At 36.4% G+C, this 22,646-nt stretch overlaps 1 protein-coding gene across 1 annotated transcript in view; it reads left to right on the top strand.

Annotated features, from left to right (window-relative positions):
• Positions 1-7,603, top strand: part of hadhaa (hydroxyacyl-CoA dehydrogenase trifunctional multienzyme complex subunit alpha a) — a 41,893-nt gene extending 34,290 nt beyond the window's left edge. Inside the window, 5 exon segments of the mRNA XM_028797442.2 lie at positions 2,747-2,815; positions 4,375-4,570; positions 4,780-4,894; positions 6,824-6,969; positions 7,089-7,603. Coding sequence (XP_028653275.2) covers positions 2,747-2,815; positions 4,375-4,570; positions 4,780-4,894; positions 6,824-6,969; positions 7,089-7,234 — 672 coding nt within the window. The 3' untranslated portion in view covers positions 7,235-7,603.
• The last annotated feature ends 15,043 nt before the right edge of the window (positions 7,604-22,646 follow it).

Here is a 22,646-nt window from a genome sequence, read left to right as displayed (position 1 = left end):
ACCAGTAATTGACATTAAAATATTTGAATTATTATTTGAATATACAGTCTTTTTAAAATTCTTAGAGAAGATACAAGTATTTATGTTGTCATGAGACACATGTTGATTTAACTTTGTGTTTTCTCAATAGCTTATTCAGCTTTTATGTGTTAGCAAAAAACGTGTTAATCAATATTAAATTATCAAATACATAAAAATGTAACATGCTAATTAATTGTGTAGCAAAGCACCCTGTGGTGCTTTTCATAATTTTAACAACATTAGCAACAGTTTAGGTGGAGGATCATCACTGAGGCAAATAACCTTGTGATCTTTACAGCCGAATGTGACAATGGATTCAGCTGAGGTTCCTTGATTCTCCATTTTCTGTTTGATTACAATAGTTTGTGAATTCTGAATTCAGTGTCAAATTAGCTTTCGAGTGCTCCTTACAGCTGATGTTGAAAAGAGAGTCCTAGTTTGAAGTTTATGGGGGTAAGTTTCATATGACACTGCTTGCAAACTACATGTTTCCTATTTGGCTGTTTGTTTGATGTACTATTATGATAACTGTATGTTTCATATTAGGTCCTTTCCTTACTATACTATAGTGAAAACTAAAGTGAAAGGAAAGACATTGTAAACAAGGACAGAGCTTTTGATATAGAAACAGTCACAATGATAACATTTGCTATACAGTAATCCCTCGCTATATCGCGCTTCGCCCTTCGCGGCTTCACTCCATCGCGGATTTTATATGTAAGCATATTTAAATATATATCGCGGATTTTTCGCTGCTTCGCGGGTTTCTGAGGACAATGGGTCTTTTAATTTCTGGTACATGCTTCCTCAGTTGGTTTGCCCAGTTGATTTCATACAAGGGACGCTATTGGCAGATGGCTGAGTAGCTACCCAGCTTACTTTTCTTTCTCTCTCTCTTGCGCTGACTATCTGTGATCCTGATGTAGGGGGTGTGAGCAGGGGGGCTGTTCGCACACCTAGACGATACGGATGCTCGTCTAAAAATGTTGAAAGATTATCTTCACGTTGCTACCTTCTGTGTGCAGCTTTTAAGTATGCTGCACGGTGCTTCGCATACTTAAAAGCTCAAAGGGCACGTATTGATTTTTTTATCTGTCTCTCTCTGCTCCTGACGGAGGGGGTGTGAGCTGCCGCCTTCAACAGCTTTGTGCCGCGGTGCTTCGCATACTTAAAAGCAAACAGCCCTATTGATTTATTTGCTCCTTTGAAGAGGAAGATATGTTTGCATTCTTTTAATTGTGAGACTGAACTGTCATCTCTGTCTTGTCATGGAGCACAGTTTAAACTTTTGAAAAAGAGACAAATGTTTGTTTGCAATGTTTGAATAACGTTCCTATCTCTCTACAACCTCCTGTGTTTCTGCGCAAATCTGTGACCCAAGCATGACAATATAAAAATAACCATATAAACATATGGTTTCTACTTCGCGGATTTTCTTATTTCGCGGGTGGCTCTGGAACGCAACCCCCGCGATGGAGGAGGGATTACTGTATACCATATATTTGAGTGAAGAAATCGAAGTACTTGTTAACGTTCTGCAGTACATTAAAATTAAATACATAAAAGGTAAAATATTATTACAATAAATAGTTCTAGATCTTAAAAAAAAAAAAAAAAAAAAAAATTAAGCGTGTGCAACTGTTAAAGCAGGAAGCTGGATATTTACTTGATCTGCTGAGATCATATCCATAATCAAATGAAAATTAATTATCTATTGAACTATTACTATAGTCCCCATGTTCACCTCTGTCTTTCTGCATGTCATCTGCTTCACTCCTATAGTAATTCGGAGTCAGGAGAATCAGCCTCCTTTACAGGTTTTCAGTATTCTTCAAATACATGGAACACACTTAGCCATCAGAAGAAGTATGTGTTTACTCAGACTCCTCTTTTATAAAAGGCTGCATAAGCTTAATAAAATAAGAGCAGATCGAAGTGGTCTGCTTGTTTAACATCCCTTTGGTTAATAAATAGTATTGTAGTTACCTGAAACACTGGAAGCCATAGCACAAAAGAGGCTTGCACCGTATGCTTTATCAAAATTGGGTAAGTACTCCGCACTTATAGGCTTGTTGCTATGTTTGTATGAGGAGAAAACAGTTAATTTTGTATGGCTGCTCTGCCACTGGATCACTGAAACATGTGATTGGTTAATCAGTCTGTTATTTTGCATGGTGCCATTTACTGACCACAGCACCAACAAGGTGCATCAACATGAAATTCTAAACAAAAATAAATTAAATATAGTATTTCTGTAACTTGCTGCCATATAAGGTACTACTAAGGAAAATAGGACTATGTTTAAAAAGTAAGGTTCCATTCAGCCTGTTGCTAATAAAAGTAACCAGTAGCTGTCTGTCAGAAACACCCCTGTATGTTAAATGCTTTTTTTGATGTTTCATAAAATGTCCAATAATACCTACTGCTTTCAGTTTTTCCCCTATCATAATGTGATTATATCTATTGCCATCTGAATAATGGCTACATTTAGGGCACTATTAGTCATGAAGTTATATTCTTAGATTGCATTCAGGTTTTGTAAAGAGACACTTTAATAAATTTCTTACAAGTGACAGAAAAATCTTCTACAATTCAAATTGTGCTGCTTGCAGTTTTACAGCTGTCATAAATTGCAAGTATTTTACCGTGCGTTAATGTGTCTGAAAAATGAAACACTTTCATCAGTTTGATTATACGTGAGTAAAAATTATAATTATTTGTTTAGGATGGTCCTGGTTTTTACACAACAAGGTGTTTGGCTCCCATGTTGGCTGAAGCAGTAAGGATCCTGCAGGTAGGTGTCAGTTTTTCAAATTATTTCTTATGAGTACAAATACTTGTCCATTCTATTTACAAATAAAACGAAAAAAATTATAGACATTAACATTGGTGATTTCCCTCTACTATTAATGATCGCTAGAATATAATCTACAGTCATATGAAAAAGATTGGGAACCCCCCTCAGCCTGCATAATAATTTACTATCAATAAAAAAGATAACAGTGGTACAGTACATCCGGAAAGTATTCACAGCGCATCACTTTTTCCACATTTTGTTAAGTTGCAGCCTTATTCCAAAATGGATTAAATTAATTTTTTTCCTCATTCTACACACAACACCCCATAATGACAACGTGAAAAAAGTTTACTTGAGGTTTTTGCAAATTTATCAAAAATAAAAAAACTGAGTAATGTGTGTGTGTGTTTGTTTGTATAAATTGTTCTCCTGCCTTGAGCCAAGTGCTGCCAGACTATGCGCTCATCCTACTGCAAAAGTGAATTGGATAAGTGGGTTTGAGAATGTTATTGTTAAACTCATTGCTTATTGAAGTTTCCTTTACTTACAACTCAATAAGATCTTAAATTATTCATAGGTTTAAAAAGAAGAAATTATTAATGCTAACTTCTAAAATACCATATGTGTAGTACTACATTATGATCCAGAACATATATTTAATTCTTTCCATATAACCTCTGAAACTGAAAAATTCAAAGATGGTAAAGAAAATATTTTTTTGCATGGGACAAAACAATGCAGATTCAAGTTTAAATTCTGAATTTTTAAACTTGAGAATAGTTTTATCTTCCATGCTACAAGAATATTTTGTTGTCTTGACCTGTATTGTGCCATTTTCATTTTGATAAAATCCTGGCACCCTGATATCCTGTTGCTGCTTAACAACTCTTAGATTTGCTGCCTCAATCAAATTTTCAAGGTTAACCAGATTTTTTTATTATTTAGTTATTTTTTAAATAGTAATTGGTTGCTCATGGCTTCTCTTAGAATGAATGATAGTTTCTAATGTTAAGAATATTAAATTATAGATGTCATTTATAAATGTGTGAAATAGGGTTTACTTTTTTCTGTATCTTTGTTTTTATTGTTGATGTTAGGAATCACTTTCAAATCAATTTCATATATATGCAACTTTTTTTCTTTTTTTTATTGCACTTTTTGACTTGTATATCATGAAGATAGTTGGAATAACATATTGGTGTGAAATGTGTATGATCTGTTAAGTTCATTTTGAGCAAAGATACGAATATATTTGACTCTGCCAACTAATGGTTTCATTCTTTTGACATTGGTGTAATTTTAGACTTAATAATAATAATAATAATAATAATTCTTTGCATTTATATAGCGCTTTTCTCACTACTCAAAGCGCTCAGCAATTGCAGGTTAAGAGCTTTGCTCAAGGGCCCAACAGAGCAGAGTCTCTTGGCATTTACGGGATTCGAACCAGCAACTTTCTGATTGCCAGTGCAGATCCCTAGCCTCAGAGCCACCACCACTGTCCCCTTATTATTTAGCTCCCTTATTCCTAAAGAAACATATTTGTCTTTCTGTAGGAAGGTGTCGACCCTAAGAAACTGGATGCTCTTTCAACTGGCTTTGGATTCCCAGTTGGTGCTGCTACTCTAGCTGATGAAGTGGGCATTGATGTTGCTGCTCATGTTGCAGAGGATTTAGGAAAAGCTTTTGGCTCGAGATTTGGTGGTGGCAATGTTGAAGTTCTGAAAACAATGGTTGCAAAAGGATTCATGGGTAATGTTGGGGGGGGGGGGGGGGGGTCTTTTCACTAAGACCATTAACATGGCAGTACATAATAATCATCAGCTATGTATTTTTGCAGTTCCACATTGACCCAGTCCCTCTATACATAATGACTAATGTTCATGTTTAGCCAAGATGTAATTTTAACTTTCTTTTATAGCAATATTAAATATGTGTCTTAACTATGTTAACTACTGCAGGCCGCAAGTCTGGAAAAGGGTGTTATATTTATCAGGAAGGAGTGAAAAGCAAAAATGTGAACCCTGGACTTGAAGAAATTGTAGAAAAATTCAAACTTCCTGTAAATTCTGAAGTGTAAGTTGTTTTGTGCATATGGAAGGTCTCTAGTTCTAGGGGTATAACTAATCAGCTTATGACTGACGTTAGATTTTTTTGGCAATGTATTCATTTTTTTATTTTCATTTTTTTTGTATAAAAATGTTGACAGTTTGATATGATATACATTATTCCATTCTTATGTGTTTACAATATATATGAATGCATACCATATTTGATCGGTATACCAAAATCTTAAGCACAATGATAATGGACAGTTATAATTTACTTTTCATAATGAATTACACACAGGTGAAGTAGTAATTTTTTTTTTCCTTCATTAAGATTTTATAGCTTATATAAAGTTAGTGAAAATGTAGAGTATAGAGGAATTTATACCAAACATAAAGTGTGTGTTGTGTCAAAAATGTACTTTTTATCTAAATATTGTTTTCACCGTTACATTGCTTTTGATTTTTCAATTTATGGTAAACCTTTACAGTCCTTTCTATCATTTGTGGGATTACACAGGGTGAATCTTAAAATTATTTTAGGAGTTTTGGTGTAGCCTACATTCTACATTTATTATCTAAACTTTGAACAAAATCCTGGGTCTTCCCTTGTTTGTCTCACTTTTATGAGTGCTGTTGTCATTCATAAATCATGCATAGATCATTTGAATCAAGATTCTTCGCAATTTACTCAACAAAGGCACATTCTAGAATATATTTCCTGTATCATGTTTCAAATGTAATATTTTTGTACATTTTTATTTATCTTCTTTTTTACAAAGTGAACACATCCCCTGTGTATGGACAACAAAAAATATGTGGATAGAAGTCTACTTAAGCATCTTTGAGCGTTGTCTGTTTATGTAAAGAGAATAACTTTGAATTAACAAACTGCAGTTGGGGAAAATAAAGTAGGTCTTTGCAAGATAAAAAATGGTATTAGATTATGTCTGACCAGCAACGGCACATTGTGCAGTAACGTGCAGTGAATACACTTGACTTGAGAATTCCTAGTTTTCATCATCTTTCTCTGCACATTTACCATTCGTATACTCGGAGGTTGATGCGCTTGCTGCTTCTTGAGCAGCTCTTCTTTTCTCCACCCTAGTGACCCGTTTCTTCTCTTCTTTCTTCGGCATCTTTTCGCGTTAATACTGATTTAAGTCAGTGTTTGTCTTGCAATTACTTAGTACATTTTCTTTAATTTTTCACTTAAGCTGGTCTTCAATCTGCCTCAAGAATAATTTAAATTATGAAGTGGTAGGGGAAGTGATGGCGAATGTGGTAGAGTTGAGAACAGTGCCTGCACACACGCACAGCACAACCGCCCTGCTCGCTGCTGCGGAGAGTTGATTCTACAATAAAAGAAAAAGAGGAATAACATTGGAGGTCAATCATCACCCTGAAAGCGGATAGTAGACGTCAGGTAGTATATGTGTACCAAATTTCAGGTCAATAGGTCAAATGGTTTGCAAGCTATAGGTGATTTAAAATCCTGGACAGACAAACGAACAGCCACGGTAGCATATTATATATAAAGATAGCAGATAATTTTGCTTTAGATTGAAAACAGGAATAATAGCAGAGTTTATTTTAGAAATAGAAAGGTTTAACTGCAGCGATTCAAGGTAAGTTATGCATTTATTCAGGAAAAATATCTGTTTTATAACTGCTTCTGAACAGTCTTGTCTATTCAGACAAATGTACTGTAACCAGTGTCTGTGTTGGAATAATAGCCATTTTAAACGAGCAAAACATGTTTAAAAACAGTCATGACAGGTTATTGGGCCAGTCATTTTTAAAATATTTACTACTGTCTTTGTGAAATTTGTATTTTCTTATTGATGCGTGTTTCAGGAGCAGCAAGTATAAGTTGTTTTTGGACAACTTTCCATTTAAAGGTAATATTGACATCAGACTTTCTTCATGTTTTCATTGTTGTTGTCTTGTCCTATAGGTCCACTGATTCAGATATCCAGTACCGCCTTATCTCACGGTTTGTGAATGAAGCAGTCCTGTGCCTGCAAGAAGGTATTCTTAGCAACCCGGTGGAAGGAGATATTGGAGCAGTTTTTGGTTTAGGTTTTCCTCCATGCCTGGGAGGTATGTGAATATATGTTTTCACTTGATATGAAACCTGTATGGCATTTTAAATGGTCTGTTTTGGTTAACAATTAATGGGACTCTAAATGCACTTAATTTGTCATTTTTTGTTTTAATAGGACCGTTCAGATTTGCAGACTCCTATGGAGCAGATAAACTTGTTGAGAAAATGAAAAAGTATGAGAATGTGTATGGAAATCACTTCACACCTTGTCCTTTACTAACCGACTACGCCAAGGATCCCAGCAAAAAATTTCACAAATAGCATCATAAAAAAGTATTTGACAGATAATATTTGAAAGTCCTGTGACAAATTTGTAGGCAGGTTAAACCATGGCTTTGTTTCAATTGAGGGTTTTTTTTTGGTAAAGATTAACTCTTAACTATATAGTGCCTTACTTGACTGGGGCACGGACTCTTTTTAGCAGAGCTTTAACATTAATTCACCGTCCAAGAAGGAAAGTAGATTGCAAAAAAAGAACAAGTTGGCACTTCTTTAAGGGTCAGATACGATAAGAGATCCTTTTGCATAAAATAACTTTCTATGCACTAATTGTTGAATTAAGGCCATTCCAATTGGTTGTATCATTGTAAATGCTTCATAAATAAAGCTAAACAATTTTGGAATATTTAAGTGATTTTTGTGGTGTGTTTCTACATGGCTTTCCAGCTTCAGTATTGAAATCAGTGTTGACAAAAATTGAGTTTAATCCTTACTAGAATATATGGATGTATGAAAAACCACAACTAAATAAGTAATAGGTAATTTGTGATTTACTAGTTAGTTTAAAATGAAACATTACCCATTGAGTTTGCAAGACAGGCAATAATTGCCATCTTAAGTGCAATTTTCTACTTCTCTGTCCTGTAATGAATTGATTTTATTTTGTCCCACTCTCAATTTTTTGGCCAGGAGCGCAGTTCAGACTGTCGAGTACAAATCAGCAGAGGGAGAATATCACACCAAAATAATAAAACAATTCGTACCATTTTCATAATTTGCAAGAGGTAGCTTTTTATATCTTTTTGAAATCGCTTTAATATTAATTCTAAGAGGCCCTCCATAATGTTTGAGACGGACATATTTTTAACTTGATTTACTTGAACTGGGGGAGGCTCGTGTAGAAAAAGTGTTGTAATTTCTACATGGTGTTACTGAAACGTATGCAAATCCCCTCAAATGAAAGTCTGCAGTGTGTATTTTAATCTCGTCTGAATGGTTTAATTTGTAATTTTAAACTGTGGAGCAGAGGGGTAAATCAAGGAAAAATGTGTATTTGCCCCAGACATTATGGAGGGTGCTGTAGATCTATTCAGAAGCTGTATTACTTCGGTATATCGGTTCACAACCAGAGTTGCACAGTTTAGCACTGCAGTTTAAAATTCTTGCAGTATTGAGGGGTCCCCATTTTTAAAACATTACGAACACAATACTCATTAACAGCAGGAACTTCATCGACCATTACTACCAAAGAAAACCTTTTTGTTTGTTGTTGTTTTTTTTTTGTTTATGTCCTTGTAAAAAAAAGTCCTTTATTAGAATTCTATATAAAATCACTTATACCTATTAATATTTCACTTATCTGTAAACATTTTTTTCCATTGCAGTATTTAGCCTTTATTAGAACATTCATGCTATTACTACTTTATTCATCCAGCTTCTCAACCCACATAGTCCAGTGTAGGTTTACATAGAGACTGGGCCTAATGAATTATTTATTGATAACTTATGAGGCGTTTCACTGTGACACTTGACTAAATAATGCTGTATATGATGTATGTACTTAATACAGAACAATACAGGCAACTGACATTTATATTGGAGCTTTGGGTGACTAGACCTAGCATAATCTAAAGTATTCCACCACAATAATTGGAGCTTAAACTATACTTGAAGAGTTGAGTAACAAAAGCCTGCAGTATATTCCTAACACAAAGTTGATTGCTTGAAAGTTTTGTGAACCCTTCACCTTATTTTTTTGCTTTTCCACAAAATTAATACTTAATCTAAACTTGTCCTTTCTAAATAAGATCCGTTAATTTAAGTTTTATACATTATTAAACACAACAATAAGCACATAAACAACTATTCAGAATATATAAATGAAAAGCAATCTAAGAAGACAAAAACCACTGGAAGAACAGAGGTGTTCAGTTTTGGAGGAAGATGGGGACAAGAAATTTCATATGCATTTGAGGCTATGGCACTGATGACCTGCCACCTCACCTTAAGAGACTGATTTGATGGACCACTTCAGGGGCCCAAGTAGGTAAGTGGGGGCCAGACCATACACAACTTTACATGTAAAAGCCAAACATCTACTTGCTGCCTTCAAAGAAATTAGCTGCCAATGGAACTGATCAAGAACAAGAGAAGGGATAATGCTCAGTACTCTTATTGAGTGTAAGAACTCTTGCAGCTGAGGTTTTGAAAATTGACCATATTCTGAGTGTTTTTGGGTGGGAGACCAGTAAATATGAAATAGAAAAGCATGATCCAAGGGTGAAGACGAGCAACGTCAATGCAGTTTGTAGGAAATGCGGTTTTAGTAAGTGAGCTTATATGAGGCCCTGAGGTCTAAGTGTTATGAACAGTTTTTGAAGGTTTAACAGTCAAACTATGAATATTTAATGCAAACATTTGATATCTTGGAAGTCAGATTTGGAAGAAACTAGTAACTTCAGTTTTTATCAGTATTATACTTGAGACAATTAGCATTCATCCACTGAAATTGGGGATGAATTATTTTGGAGAGTAGGATAACATGTCAGTAGTCTTATTACTAAAAAGAATTATGAATATCAGCAGGGAAAACGGACCATGGCGGTGGACGATTTGTGGGGGTTTGTGTTTCTATATAGTTAAAAAAACAATTATCTGAAAAAGTATTCGCCAGTTTGAGTGTTTTGAAAGATGTCCCTGCAGCAAAGTAATAGACAACCTATGAAGAAACTGTGCAGGTGCAAAAATAAGTGGTGTTGACTTACATCAAGGCAAAGCAGGATGAGGACGTTCAGTAACAGTGTTAGCCAATTAACTGAGCCAAGCAGTGAAATTTAAATTTTTAAATGTTGGGTAAAGAGGAGCAGACATAATAATTGGATGAAATCAGGTCAATTAACATGCCTGAAACTAAGAAAACACCAGCAGAACTGAGAAAAAAGTACTAAGAGGTAGGCAAGGTTACAATGCCATTAAACTCCATATATAGTAGACACTGAGAGTGTACAAAGAATAACAACACCGGGCCACAAGGAGAGTAAAAGAGGTACTGTAAACGTTATTCTTAGCATAGCAAAAAAACATTGCCTAGCCTCCTTAGCTGCCTCAGGAGTAGTGCCACAACAATAAGAAAGTACCCTGAAGAGAAATGCCATCAACAGAAGGGTCGTCAGGAAGACATCTTTTCTGTTAAGAAAGAAAAGAGCTACTTACCTCACTCTGGGTTGCCAGAGACCACTGGGACAAGCCTGAAGAGTTCTAGAAATCAGTTATGTGGACAGACAAGTCAAAAATTGAACTATGTTGGCACAACAGGATCCATTCTTGGCAAAAAGAACACAGCCTGCCACCAACAAAACTTTTTATGGTGGTAGAAGTTTCCTCGCATGGAAGTTTGTTTCTTACCCTGGCCTTGGGTAACTTGGCATTATTTAAACAATCAAGAAATATTAAAAGATTTTTGAGAAGAATTTTAGACCATCAATTCAGAAATGCAAGCTGGAGCCTAAGCATTTCAATTAGGTCCATTAAATTCTTATATTAGCATGCAACATATCGCCACTTTCCAGCACTGTGATTAGTGAGTATTGCTACCTTACCTCAAGTTCGGTCATTCTTACCTGAACAATCTCACAACACATTTGTTAATAGCATGTGTTGCATAATCCAAAAGAAATGTCTATTTGCCTTTCTCAGTGTGCTTTCACCTTCTAAGAAAGTGAGCCTTGATTAACAACATTGGATCACAGTGGATTTAATTTAGCTTTTAAGACACCAATCAACAGAAAAAGACTCTTTAATGTCAAAGTGAAAACAGTCCTCAGCAAAGTGGTTTAAATCATAAGTGCCCAACCTTTTTTGGGTCAGAGCCCACTTTTTCAAAAAGTGATTTGATAGCGCCCCCCTTGGGTGAACTATACTATACTATATATTGAAAAACAAGGACAGATTTTTAATATTATTTTATTAGAAGATATTAACAATATTAGTGTATTGGTCAAATTATAATTAAAAAATATAATTTAAAAAAATGAATATTATTAGTGAGAGGGCTGAGGTTGGTGTGATGACACTCATTTTTCGATGTTTGGTGCCATTTTTGTCATCAGCAATCTTAAATAGCTGCAATCCACTATTGACAATCTGTTTCTTCTCTTTGTTAATAGATTGTTGACCATGCTAAATCCTCTTTCAGCTAAATATGATGATGGGAGACTTATAGATCATCTTATACTGTATGTGTCGCCATCAGGGAAAAGTAGTGTTTCTTCCCAGTGAAGAGGCCTATCTGCGAGAATTAAAAGATTTGTTGTTTGGTGAAAAGGAAATCCACATACGCGAGCGGCAGAGAAATAAAGTGGCTGGCATGTAGCACAGGCCGGGGGGTTGGAGAGTGAAGCAAGCAGGGGGCAAAGCCCCCTAGTTTTTAATAAGTAGGTCCACATAAGTTTTCCTTTGAATGTGACCTGTAGGTACCGCACTATAATTTTAGGAATTCCGAAACAATCTGGTATTGATAAAAAAAACTTCTCACGTATTTATAGTAATGTTCAATGAACCTGCATAGATTGTGTCCCCTGCACGAGTGCTAATCTCGTAAGGACTTACATGATCCGAGAATGCATGACTTGTGCAAACTTGTAAATATAATGCACCAATACCTGCAATTTAATATGGATGGGTCTTTCTTAATGGACATTTAGAATAATTGGTTGAAACATGCGTTCGCTGATTTTTAGTTTTAGTCAAACTTTTCAGCACGTTCTTGCGAGTATTGCCCAAGGGGGCGGCGGCTAGACCAGAAATGCCCCCTTGGATTTCTTCAGCGCCCACCGGTGGGTGGTACCACCCCCGTTGGGAACCTTAGGTCTAAATTAATCACAAATACAGAACACTAAATGAATTGATCACATAAATATTCACGCCTTTCTTTGGACATACAGTAGACCCTCTGGTCACGAACGTTTCAGGTTACGATCAAAAAGTTTGTCAAAATTTTGCATCTGTTCACGACCACACGCTCTGGTGGCAAACAAAAACACTGGCGGCCAGTTTCCCTATGCGCGTTCATACGCGCTGATGATTTCCCATTCTCCGGTTCCCATTTTCTTTTGTTTGCGTATACAGGGCCTAACAAAGCAGCTGATGTTGCAAAAGGAGTTATAATGTTAACCAAGCAGAGGCCTCAAGTGCTGGAAGAGGTGGAAAAACTGTTGCTAGTGTGGTTGAACGAGAAGCAACTTGCTTGGGATAACGTAAGCGAGGTGATCATATACGCGAAAGCCAAGAAGATACTCTTTTCAGGAAGATGTGCTGAAAAAAAATCCTTCTTCGAGTGGCAAAGGTGAGGAGTTTAAAGCCAGTAGAGAATGGTTTGGAAAGTTTTGCAAAAGAACTGGCATTTAATTTTTTTTTCCCCTGTGCTTAAAACTCATTAAAAAAGCTTACAGCGAGCAGTTCGTAAGGGTCTAGCGCGAACTCTTACAATGTTAGTTTTCTCTGTTGTTCAAGGTTTTCTCAGTGTTATTAATGTTTTTACATTTAGTTTACTATTACACTGTGCATTCTATGGTATAATTAACTATTTTTGTGCTTAAAAAAATATATATTTACATACAGTTTGTACGGTCTGGAATGGATTAATTGTATTTACATACAATCTTATGGGGAAATTATGTCGCGACCAAATTGGGTTGCGTCCAGAGTTTTGGAACAAATTACGGTTGTGACTAGAGATACCACTGTACATCACTTGCAGCCATTCGGTTTTAGAAGTCTCCTCACTAGTTCTGTGGAGATCACCTGCCTGCAGTCCATAGGGTTCACTTAATAGTACTCTAAATGCACCTCATCTGGAAGGTCCAAGCTAGCGATGGCTCAGTATGGTGGCCTAACCTACACAATGAAGGCAAATGAACACTCCAAGTAACTCCATAGGTAATTGAAAACCACAAGGTGGGGTATGGAGACAAGAAAACATCCAAGGCGCTGAATATCTCTTGGAGTCCAGTTAAGTCAATCATCAAGAAATGGGATGAGTATGACAGTCGTAGATCTGCCTAGAGGAGACCATCCCTGAAAACTGAGTGATCATGAGAGAAGATTGGTGAGGGAGGCCACCAAATGTCCTGTGGTAACTCGAGTTACAGCTACTGTGGCTCAGATTGGAGAGATTGCATACAATGACTGTTGGGAGGGTACTTTACCAGTTGCAGCTTAATGGAAGAGTGACAAAGAAAAAGCCAGTTAAAAAAAAAAAACAAAACCAACAACAATGCACATGGCATCTCGGCTAGAATTTGAACGATGAAAGAAGGTTTTGTTATGTGATAAGACCAAAGTGTAGCTTATTAGCTTTTTCACCCTCAGACTAAATGCCATATTTTAACACTGTACATTATCACAAACACACCATCACCACCATGAAGCATGGTAGTGGCAGCATCACGCTGTAGGGGTGCATCTCTATAAAGCTTGTGATGGTAGAGGGACAAATGAATCCTGCAAATTACAGGGAAATCCTGGAGGAGAAACTGAATATCCTCAAGACACCCACACTTTGGGAGAAGATTGGCTTTCCAGCAAGTCAACAACATCAAGCTTAAAGAGCATCTACCAGTGGTACTCAACCCGTGCCTTGTGAGCCACACGCGGCTCTTCAAAGGCCAGTTGTGGCTCTTTTAAGTCCTACTTAAGTAAGAAAATCTTTAAAACAAATCTTAAAAAAAAATTCTCAAAATTCATTTCATTATCATTCTTCAATCTATTACGCCCCCATCTCTCAACTGCCTGAAAAACACAATCACAATTTACTTCAGGTCTCAGGCTAGGAAAACTGGGGCGAACACTGGCAAAAAAAATGACTAAAGAACATAAGAGATGCAAATATGAAGAGGAATACCAGGCATTTATAGAGGACTAGGGACTCAAGTTTTTTTTTTTGTGTCAAGTGGTGCAGGCAAATGCATCTGTCTACTTTGTGATAATGCCATTTTGCATTTTAAAAGGTCCAATTCGCCACGCCATCACACCCAAAGTTCAGTACCAATTTTCCGAAGGGTAGACAGCTAGGCGAGACTCAAACAGAACTGATTTTCTCAGAAAACCTTTTTCCGCACTAATAATAGTGAAAGGGCGACAAAATCGTGCACAAACCGCCGAAAATGATGCCATACGTTGATGAAAGGATTGCATATCGCTTGCCTATTCAATGCTGTTGACCAATTAAAAAAAAAAAAAGCGCTGGAACGAGACGCAAAACCAAAACTTAACTGTTGGCTTCTACTGTGGCTAGGAGGGCATGGTCACAATTTTTGTGGAGCTTTCAGGTTTCTTTTTGACTGCAAAAGCTTTCTCTAGCTATTGTGCCTTACCTCTAAATCCCAAAGAAGTGGGGTAAGGTAAGGTAGATTGGGGAACATCAAAGAGAAACTGTACATTCATCAGCAATGTGCTGCACTGTGAAAAATTGTGAAAGTTTCTTACCTGCTGTTATGGGCTGTGATGATCAGCAATGCGGTCTATTATCGAGTTACGCGCTGTGAAAAACGGCAATGTGCTGTATGCTGCTGTTTCAGAATTTGCGATCAGCACTTGGAAATCATTTAATAATGATAATGTTGAAACACTGCCAGTAACGTTGAAATTTGTGGTTGCTGGGATAATAAATTGCATCATGCTTGTCATCCTTTAAAGACATATCACTATTCTCAAATGCATAATGGTTTCATGGAGGAAAGGAACATTTTTATATTGCAGCTCTTGCAAACAAAATATTTTTTGTCAATGTGGCTTCTGAGTAGGGCAAGGTTGAGTGCTGCAGTAAACATCATTGCTGGCCGAGTTCGTTCCTTCATGGCCAACGTTTATCCACACTCATGTGGACGTTTCCAGCATGATAATCCACCATATCACAAAGCACTAATCATCATCTAATTGGTTTCAGGAACATGAGGGTGACTTTTCAAAGTGTTAGCAAGTGGCATGGTCCCAGCATCTCAACCCTATTGGGTATTTTCGGAGTGGCGGTTTGCATCAACTGCACAACGTAATCATTCCTGTGAGTTACAACATTGCTGAGTAACTTACCCAACATCTTGTAGAATCCACAAGTCCAATTCATGCTTTTCTGAAAGTCAAAGTGCTGCAACATAAGTGTATCACATCAACTGGCAACTTAATACACTATAGTATGAACATATTCAAAACATAAGAACACCTTGACAATGAATCAAAATAAATTAGATATTATGTTTAACAACATATTTAAACAAAGACATTACTATATAGTATTTGCATCGGGGACTAGTCCCTATTCCAAATTTGGTTCCTTTTCCCCTTTTGCTGTCAGGAAAAGATTCAGCTGAGTCTGACTAAATGGGTTTGATAGCAGAATTATTAATTATAAAGATTTTTTTAAACCCTTTTATACAGCCACTAAAGCCTATGCAGCTCTACCACTCCATTGTCAAAAAGCACAATACTGATATTATAATAATTACTGTCAAGTCTCTCCATGACACTTTGTCTTCCTTAGACCCTGTTAAATATGGTATCAATAAGGCATACATTAAAATTATTATGGCACCTTTTTATATACCAGTAATAATTGCTACTACATGGAGTGGGTTTTTCTGTCCACTTTGTCATACACACAAATTCCCATTTTTAAAATTAATACGGTGTACATTTTTCTTGGTGCGTAAAGACAGGCATTCATGAAGAATTTAAACAGATGATTGCAAGAATTAGAATCCATCCATCATTATCCAACCCGCTATATCCTAACTACAGGGTCACGAGGGTCTGCTGGAGCCAATCCCAGCCAACACAGGGCGCAAGGCAGGAAACAAATCCTGGGCAGGGTGCCAGCCCACCGCAGAGAATTAGAATGTTCAATAAGTAATTTTCTCATAAATGTATCATTTGTCTGCGGTGGGTTGGCACCCTGCCTGGGATTGGCTCCTGCCTTATGCCCTGTGTTGGCTGGGATTGGCTCCAGCAGACCCCCGTGACCCTGTGTTCGGATTCAGTGGGTTGGAAATTGGATGGATGGATGTATCATTTGTGCAGAAAAATGGATGAAATTATTGATATGCATTCAATTTTCAGATCACTGTGCCCAAAATACAGTAATAAAACTGCAACAATGATGACACGGGTAGCGTTTTAAAATAGGATTTTCCTCTCTTGTGCTCTATTTATTTCACTAATCCATAAGGATTAAATCATACAGGGAAAAGAAAATCAAATCTTCGTATAGCTGAAATAACATTGTGTTAAATATTAATTTAGAACAAAATAATATTCTACAATGGAGGAATTGGAAACTGTTCCATAAATATACATACACAATCCTCTGGGCACACAAAAGGTAGTTAAAATCAGAGTCATTAAACTGTATAATTTAGAGCCATCTTTGACAAATAGCACACTATACAACTTCAGACAGCAGCGATTAGTAAAGTACAATTTAAGCTTAAATTACAGTCTTTTAATACAATGTACTTAATTATAGGCATGAACAGAACAATGTACAAAAGGCAACCTTTATTTTCCTTTTACAAAGTTGAATCATAATAAGTAGAAAGTCAGTTATAGCATGAATGTCCTTTCACATAAATAGGGGTTGGGAGCTGAACACAATCCACTGTGTGAATTTTCAGAATATGTGTTGAATAATAAAACAGTTATTTGGGGCATTACCTTTTACAGACTAATTTGGAGGTATCACACTTAACACTAGAGCTTCATTTGTTGTGTGCCTGTTTTGGGTCTCCGAAACTGTGTTTTGCTGGAGTTGTATGCATTATTTAATTGTCTTTGTCTTTCTGGTGTTAATGTATACAAGATTATTTTAGTATAATGTATACTAAACTTTTGAAATATTAAACTAAATGATCAAATATTTCTATATAAAATTTGAAATATTCCTTTAAATTATGCTTACATAACATGGTTAAATTGAGAAAGTATTTAATAAGCTATGTAGTTGTAAAGCGGTCGGCGTAAAGTGTTGGTTGGCCTTTTCGAAAATTCAACTAATTTTATTCTTAGTTTATCTTTAAATTTCAATCCTTATAATAACATATATCATCACTTAAACTGAAGAGCCTAAGAAAGGTAATTCAGAGATCAGTGAGGTGTATAAGTGACTAAAGAGAAGGTCTGTAAAGCACAAGGTCTTATCTTCAGTCCCTGCTGCTAACATATAATCTCTCAATGCACAAAGCACCTACCATTACCTACCTGTAGCTCTTTAAAACAAATATTCACAAAACAAGAGAGTGCAGCATGCTTCAATTTGTCTAGATTCCCTCTATAATTTCTTTTACTTAGTCATAATTTGTCACTCATATTCGTAACACATACAGGTCTGAGGATCACCATCCAAGCTCTTCAGGGAATGTAATACTGCCCCGTGCCAGGAGGGGGTGCTACCACTAACTGTCTTGTCATTTTTGCTCTCCACAGTCTTTGATAAACCAGTCAGTGAGGGCAACTGACCCCACCCCTTCTGGTCCCTCACCTTCAAATGAACGGCTGCCTGGAAGGAGGTGTCATTTTATTGTGGAGATGACCTCACTGAAGGAGCTCATAGTTAGACAACTCATCAGCAGAGCTGAATTAATTAGAAGCCACTCCACTATGTGGCGATTGACTTTTTGTTGTTTTTCCTTGTGCCAATGACACGTTATTATTTTTTGGACACTGTCAGTAAACGAGGAGGGTCGTGTTGGCACCCCAAAATACTCCTGCGAAAATTGCTTATTTTAGTATAGGGATGCATGAGACCAGCAGCATTCAGGTCACACTCACTCACATGTTATGCCAGTCTAGGTTTACCAATCATCCTAACCTAAACATCTTTGGGTAAACAAGATGCCAAACTGTAACCTACAGAGGAAACAGATTAGAAACCAGGACATCTGGAACTGTGTGGCATCAGCACCAACTACTACACCACCATGTATGTGTCCATAACATACTCATTCATTTAAAAACTATGTAGCTAAGGGGAATAATGCTACAAAATAGTACTGAAAGCTTTAAATTGATTTAGTAGAATATTATTTGAGATGTCCATCAGACACCATCTTCTTCATAAAGCTGTCAGTGCCGCTCACATATTAGTAAATGGAAGCAGTGCACTCTGGTGCTTGGACATACAGTACATGCAGAAGGGTTGAAGAACACAGATGGACAGATAATGCTTATGAGAATCACAGCCTAGGGAGTCAATCGTGTGAAATGAGACTCAACTCAATTGATTACAAGAAGCAGAAACTTTTTAGCGTTCTTATTAAGTTTACAACAAGCACAAAACAGACTGCACATTGTTTTCACAATGAACAAAAAAAATAACTAATTTTTTTGAACTTCAATGAATTGAAACAATTAGGACTGAAGTGTAAATATGTATATCACAAATGTCAGAGTTTACTTTTCTTTTTTTTGTAAAGACAAATAAGGGATTTAATTAAAAATACTTAACTTGTGGAGTGGTTAAAGGTACAGGTCGAGTCAGAATTTAACCTCGGTGTTACATTGCCATTAGAGAATTGCATGTCTTTAACTCGAACTAAAGTAAAAGCCAATCCTAACATTTAGTTAAAATGGAAAAACTAAGGTATCTGCTTCTGAATTTTTGATTGGGCACTTTAATGTGTGTAGATGTCATGTTCTGTTTTGTCTGCCTCACACAGCTGAAACACATGCTACCAGAAGAAGAAATATCTGCAGTATATGTGACAGGCCACACGGTCTTATATGGAGGCCTCTTCTTAACTTGACTCCTTACTGCATCATCAGCAGTATGAATCATGTTGAAGTAATTATCTAATTTTCTATTAAGATAAAACTGATAACCAAGAAATCCAAGTTATAAAATGGCTGCCAAGAAGTTGATATAAATTAAATTTAAATAGGAACTTAAATCTGTCACATAAAAAACTACTTTTAATATGTCATAAAAGGAACATAAGGTCAGGCAGTTACAGAATTAGATGGGAACGGCTTTGTGTCCATTTTTTTAAACTTGTTAGGGTGCAAGGCAAACATTCTGCAGTGCACATCCAAAGATCAAATACTATTTGATAAGAAGCTACTGTATATGACAAGTGATGATCTATGACCACACTGGCAAGTAGCCCATTCTCTATCTTCAACAACATTCACACATCATCAAGTTGTCTCTGCATTCAAATAAATTAAGAAAGTCAATTAATCTACCAACCATCAAACAATTCATGGAGTATTCCTACATGTAAACTGAAGTAGATATTTTGCAAGTTGTTGTTGCAAGAATGTAGAGCACATTGCTGTCATACAGATAAAAACATTCACTGGTCTAACTGCGTGGCAGGTTGCATGGTCTGTAATCTCTGCTGTTTAAATGCACTAAATATTTACTCAAATTGACAACGGTATAATTATATATCACCAGTCTGTAGCAGCTCCTAAGCCCAGCACCAGGCCATTCCCTTGGTCCTCAAAACAAGTCAACTACCTGCCCAGATTTTGTACTTGCCCTGCTGCTGGTATCTCCCTGTGTTCCTGCAAGCCAGAAAATGAACAGATAGATAGATAGATAGATAGATAGATAGATAGATAGATAGATAGATAGATAGATAGATAGATAGATAGATAACTTCTCTGTTTGTGTATAAGTATAGCACAGACAAATAAAAATCAACAGAACATTCTGAGTCATCCCACCAACTGGAATTTTTATTTTCCTTTCCTCCTTGGCCATTTGACCATAGTTTTTGTTATTAAGGTAGGCATTTTGATTCCCTACTGTTTTATACAACCTGTATAAAGCTACAGGCCAAGCACTCACTTTAGCAGTCTATGTATCTACCCTGACCTATAGGCATGACCTTTGAGTAATGACAGAAAGTACAAGATTGTACAAACTGCCAACATGAGCTTTCTCCGCAGGTTGGCTGGGCTCTCCCTTAGAGCCATAGTGAGAAGCACCAACATCTGGGAGAGACTTGGAGTAAAGCCACTGAGCCTCCGCATTGAAAGAAGCCAATTGAGGTGGTTTGGGCATCTGATACGGATTCGTTCCAGATGCCTCCCTGTGAAAGTTTTTATGGACACAACCAGCTGGGAGGATACCCTAGAGAAGACCCAGAGCTCACTGGGAGGATAATATTTCCCAGATGACCTAGGAACAACTTGGAATCTCACTACATGAGTTGCTAAGTTTGGCTGGTGAGGGGGATGCATGGAGACTGTTGGCAATGCAACTTGATCTTGGATAAGTGCTGGAAAATGAATGAATTGGAACTACTTTCATGTTGTTGTATATACATGTTGTTGTAGAGTCTCATTTACAGTCAGTTGGACCAATGAGTCATCTTCAAAAATAAAAAAAATGGAATGATTTCAGACAGCACAATTTCAATAGGTTCAGGACAAGTAATCAACTTTTATGAATTAAATACCCATATTTACCACATTTTTTATAAAAGGCCGCAGGCCCTTCTAACACCTATTTGAGAAGAAAAAGGAAGTTACTGATTAACAAGTAGGTGGAAATGAAAACGAGACGGAGTTTGTAAATCCTAATCAAATTAGGCTGAAACACTGAGTCAACCTGTGGTTAAAATGACTGAAAAATGGGTTTAAAGGGAAGAAAGGAACCTTAAGTATACATTTCTCCGTATAATTGAAAAACTTTCAATCTTATCTCACACCCATGCACTTTATTGTCATATCATACTACTACTAATGTACTCCCTTGTATAAGGGTGGTAGCAGAGATAATGAGCATATTAGAATTACCAAGAAATGCCTGATGATATTACTGTACATTGTGAAGTTTTGTAAGAAGTATTTTCATCCGTCATCTCATATCTGAATACAAATTATATCCTCAGCATCAGTTATTATTTTGCTAATAGATCAGACTGAGAAAATTACTGACAAGAACATGTAATTTTGACAAGAAATTCTGATGGAAGTGGTTGTGAATGAGTAAAACATAGAGCTGATAACCGCACACCTTTATCGCAAACAGAGTGGTGTCAGAACATGGGTAAAAGACTTTAAAAGCATGAACACAGGCCCTATTTATAAGTCCACAAGTGATTGAATACGAGAGCAAAAAGAAAAGAAATTTAATGGGCTCATTACCTTTCCTGTACTTCCATTTGTTTCCAGAACACTTACCATTTAGATATTTAGATTATATGGCATTTAAACGTTTAACTGTAGTATTATATGTAAGATGTTCCAATTTAATGATAGGATGTTTTCCAAAGACTTTTAATCTATTTGACTATTTTGGGACCCTTCAGTCTAAAAAGATATATGTTGTGCTTATGGATTATATTATTTATCTATATGCAAACTAATGCATTTCTTAACTGTGTTAGCCAATTATTGTGGCTTTTAAACTGAAAGCTCTCCAGTCTTATTTAGTCTGGAATAGAGAACCAGCCTGTTCTTACAGTATGTGCGACTATCTCAAGGTTGTTGTAATAAAGGGCATCCATCTTGGAAACATTAGAATGGTGATCTTGACTATTATTTAAGACAGAATTTCGGTGACAATGCCCACCAAAAAAGTTCATTAACATTGGCAATTTTAAAGTTTGAGGCTGTCTAAGCAGCAGTGTACAGATGTTAAAACGCTGGAATGGAACTCTACCACAAAATGATTTTCAGCCTTCCAAAACTGTTGAGAAATGTATTGATTAGGATATAATTTTTTTAGAGAAGTAAACAAAAGTAAGTAGCTTTGATAAACAACTAGTGATATCCTGTTTGTATCTTCTATTAATCATTTAAATAATATTCTCATGATCACAAGTACCTCACTATCAGCTAATCCTTACTGAGGTAGATTCTACTAAGTTTCTTTCTATAGATTTTTTCACGTATTGTATGACCTTGTTATTGTAACTCATTTTTCTGAATGTATCAGAGTTTGGTTTTTAAGACACCTTGTATGTTCATTAAAGACACCATATAAATCATTGAAGTGTTGATATACTCAGATTAACTCTGGAGTTCAGGGTAGACTGCTACGCGGTTGAGGACATAATTTAAAATGAAGCAAATAAAATTCAAACTCTTTTATAGAATTATGCAAGTGAGGGTTTTAATTGGTAAACAGGACTGGTTATGAGGTGCTGTCTTTTGACAACATGCTGATGGATGCTTCAGGTTTTGCTGCACTTTCTGATATCTGCAGAAGGCTGCCTGCTTAAGAGTCTTCCACTGTTAGTCTCAAAGTTGCCGCTATGAGGGCATTTAATAATGTGACTACTGTCAGCTACAGATGAGTATTACACCTCAATCTCCCACCATGATTAAATTGTGTTTTATTGCACATCATTTTCTTTCACTTTATTAGTTAGTAAACAAAAACTACAGAGCAAGTAAGACATTTTCAGAGCTACAAAGGACACCACATTAACACTTAATCCCTTCAAAATAA

The sequence above is a fragment of the Erpetoichthys calabaricus genome, chromosome 3 (assembly GCF_900747795.2).
Source record: "Erpetoichthys calabaricus chromosome 3, fErpCal1.3, whole genome shotgun sequence".
NCBI classification, from domain to species: Eukaryota; Metazoa; Chordata; class Cladistia; order Polypteriformes; family Polypteridae; genus Erpetoichthys; species Erpetoichthys calabaricus.
This window is presented reverse-complemented; position numbering and strand designations above follow the sequence as displayed.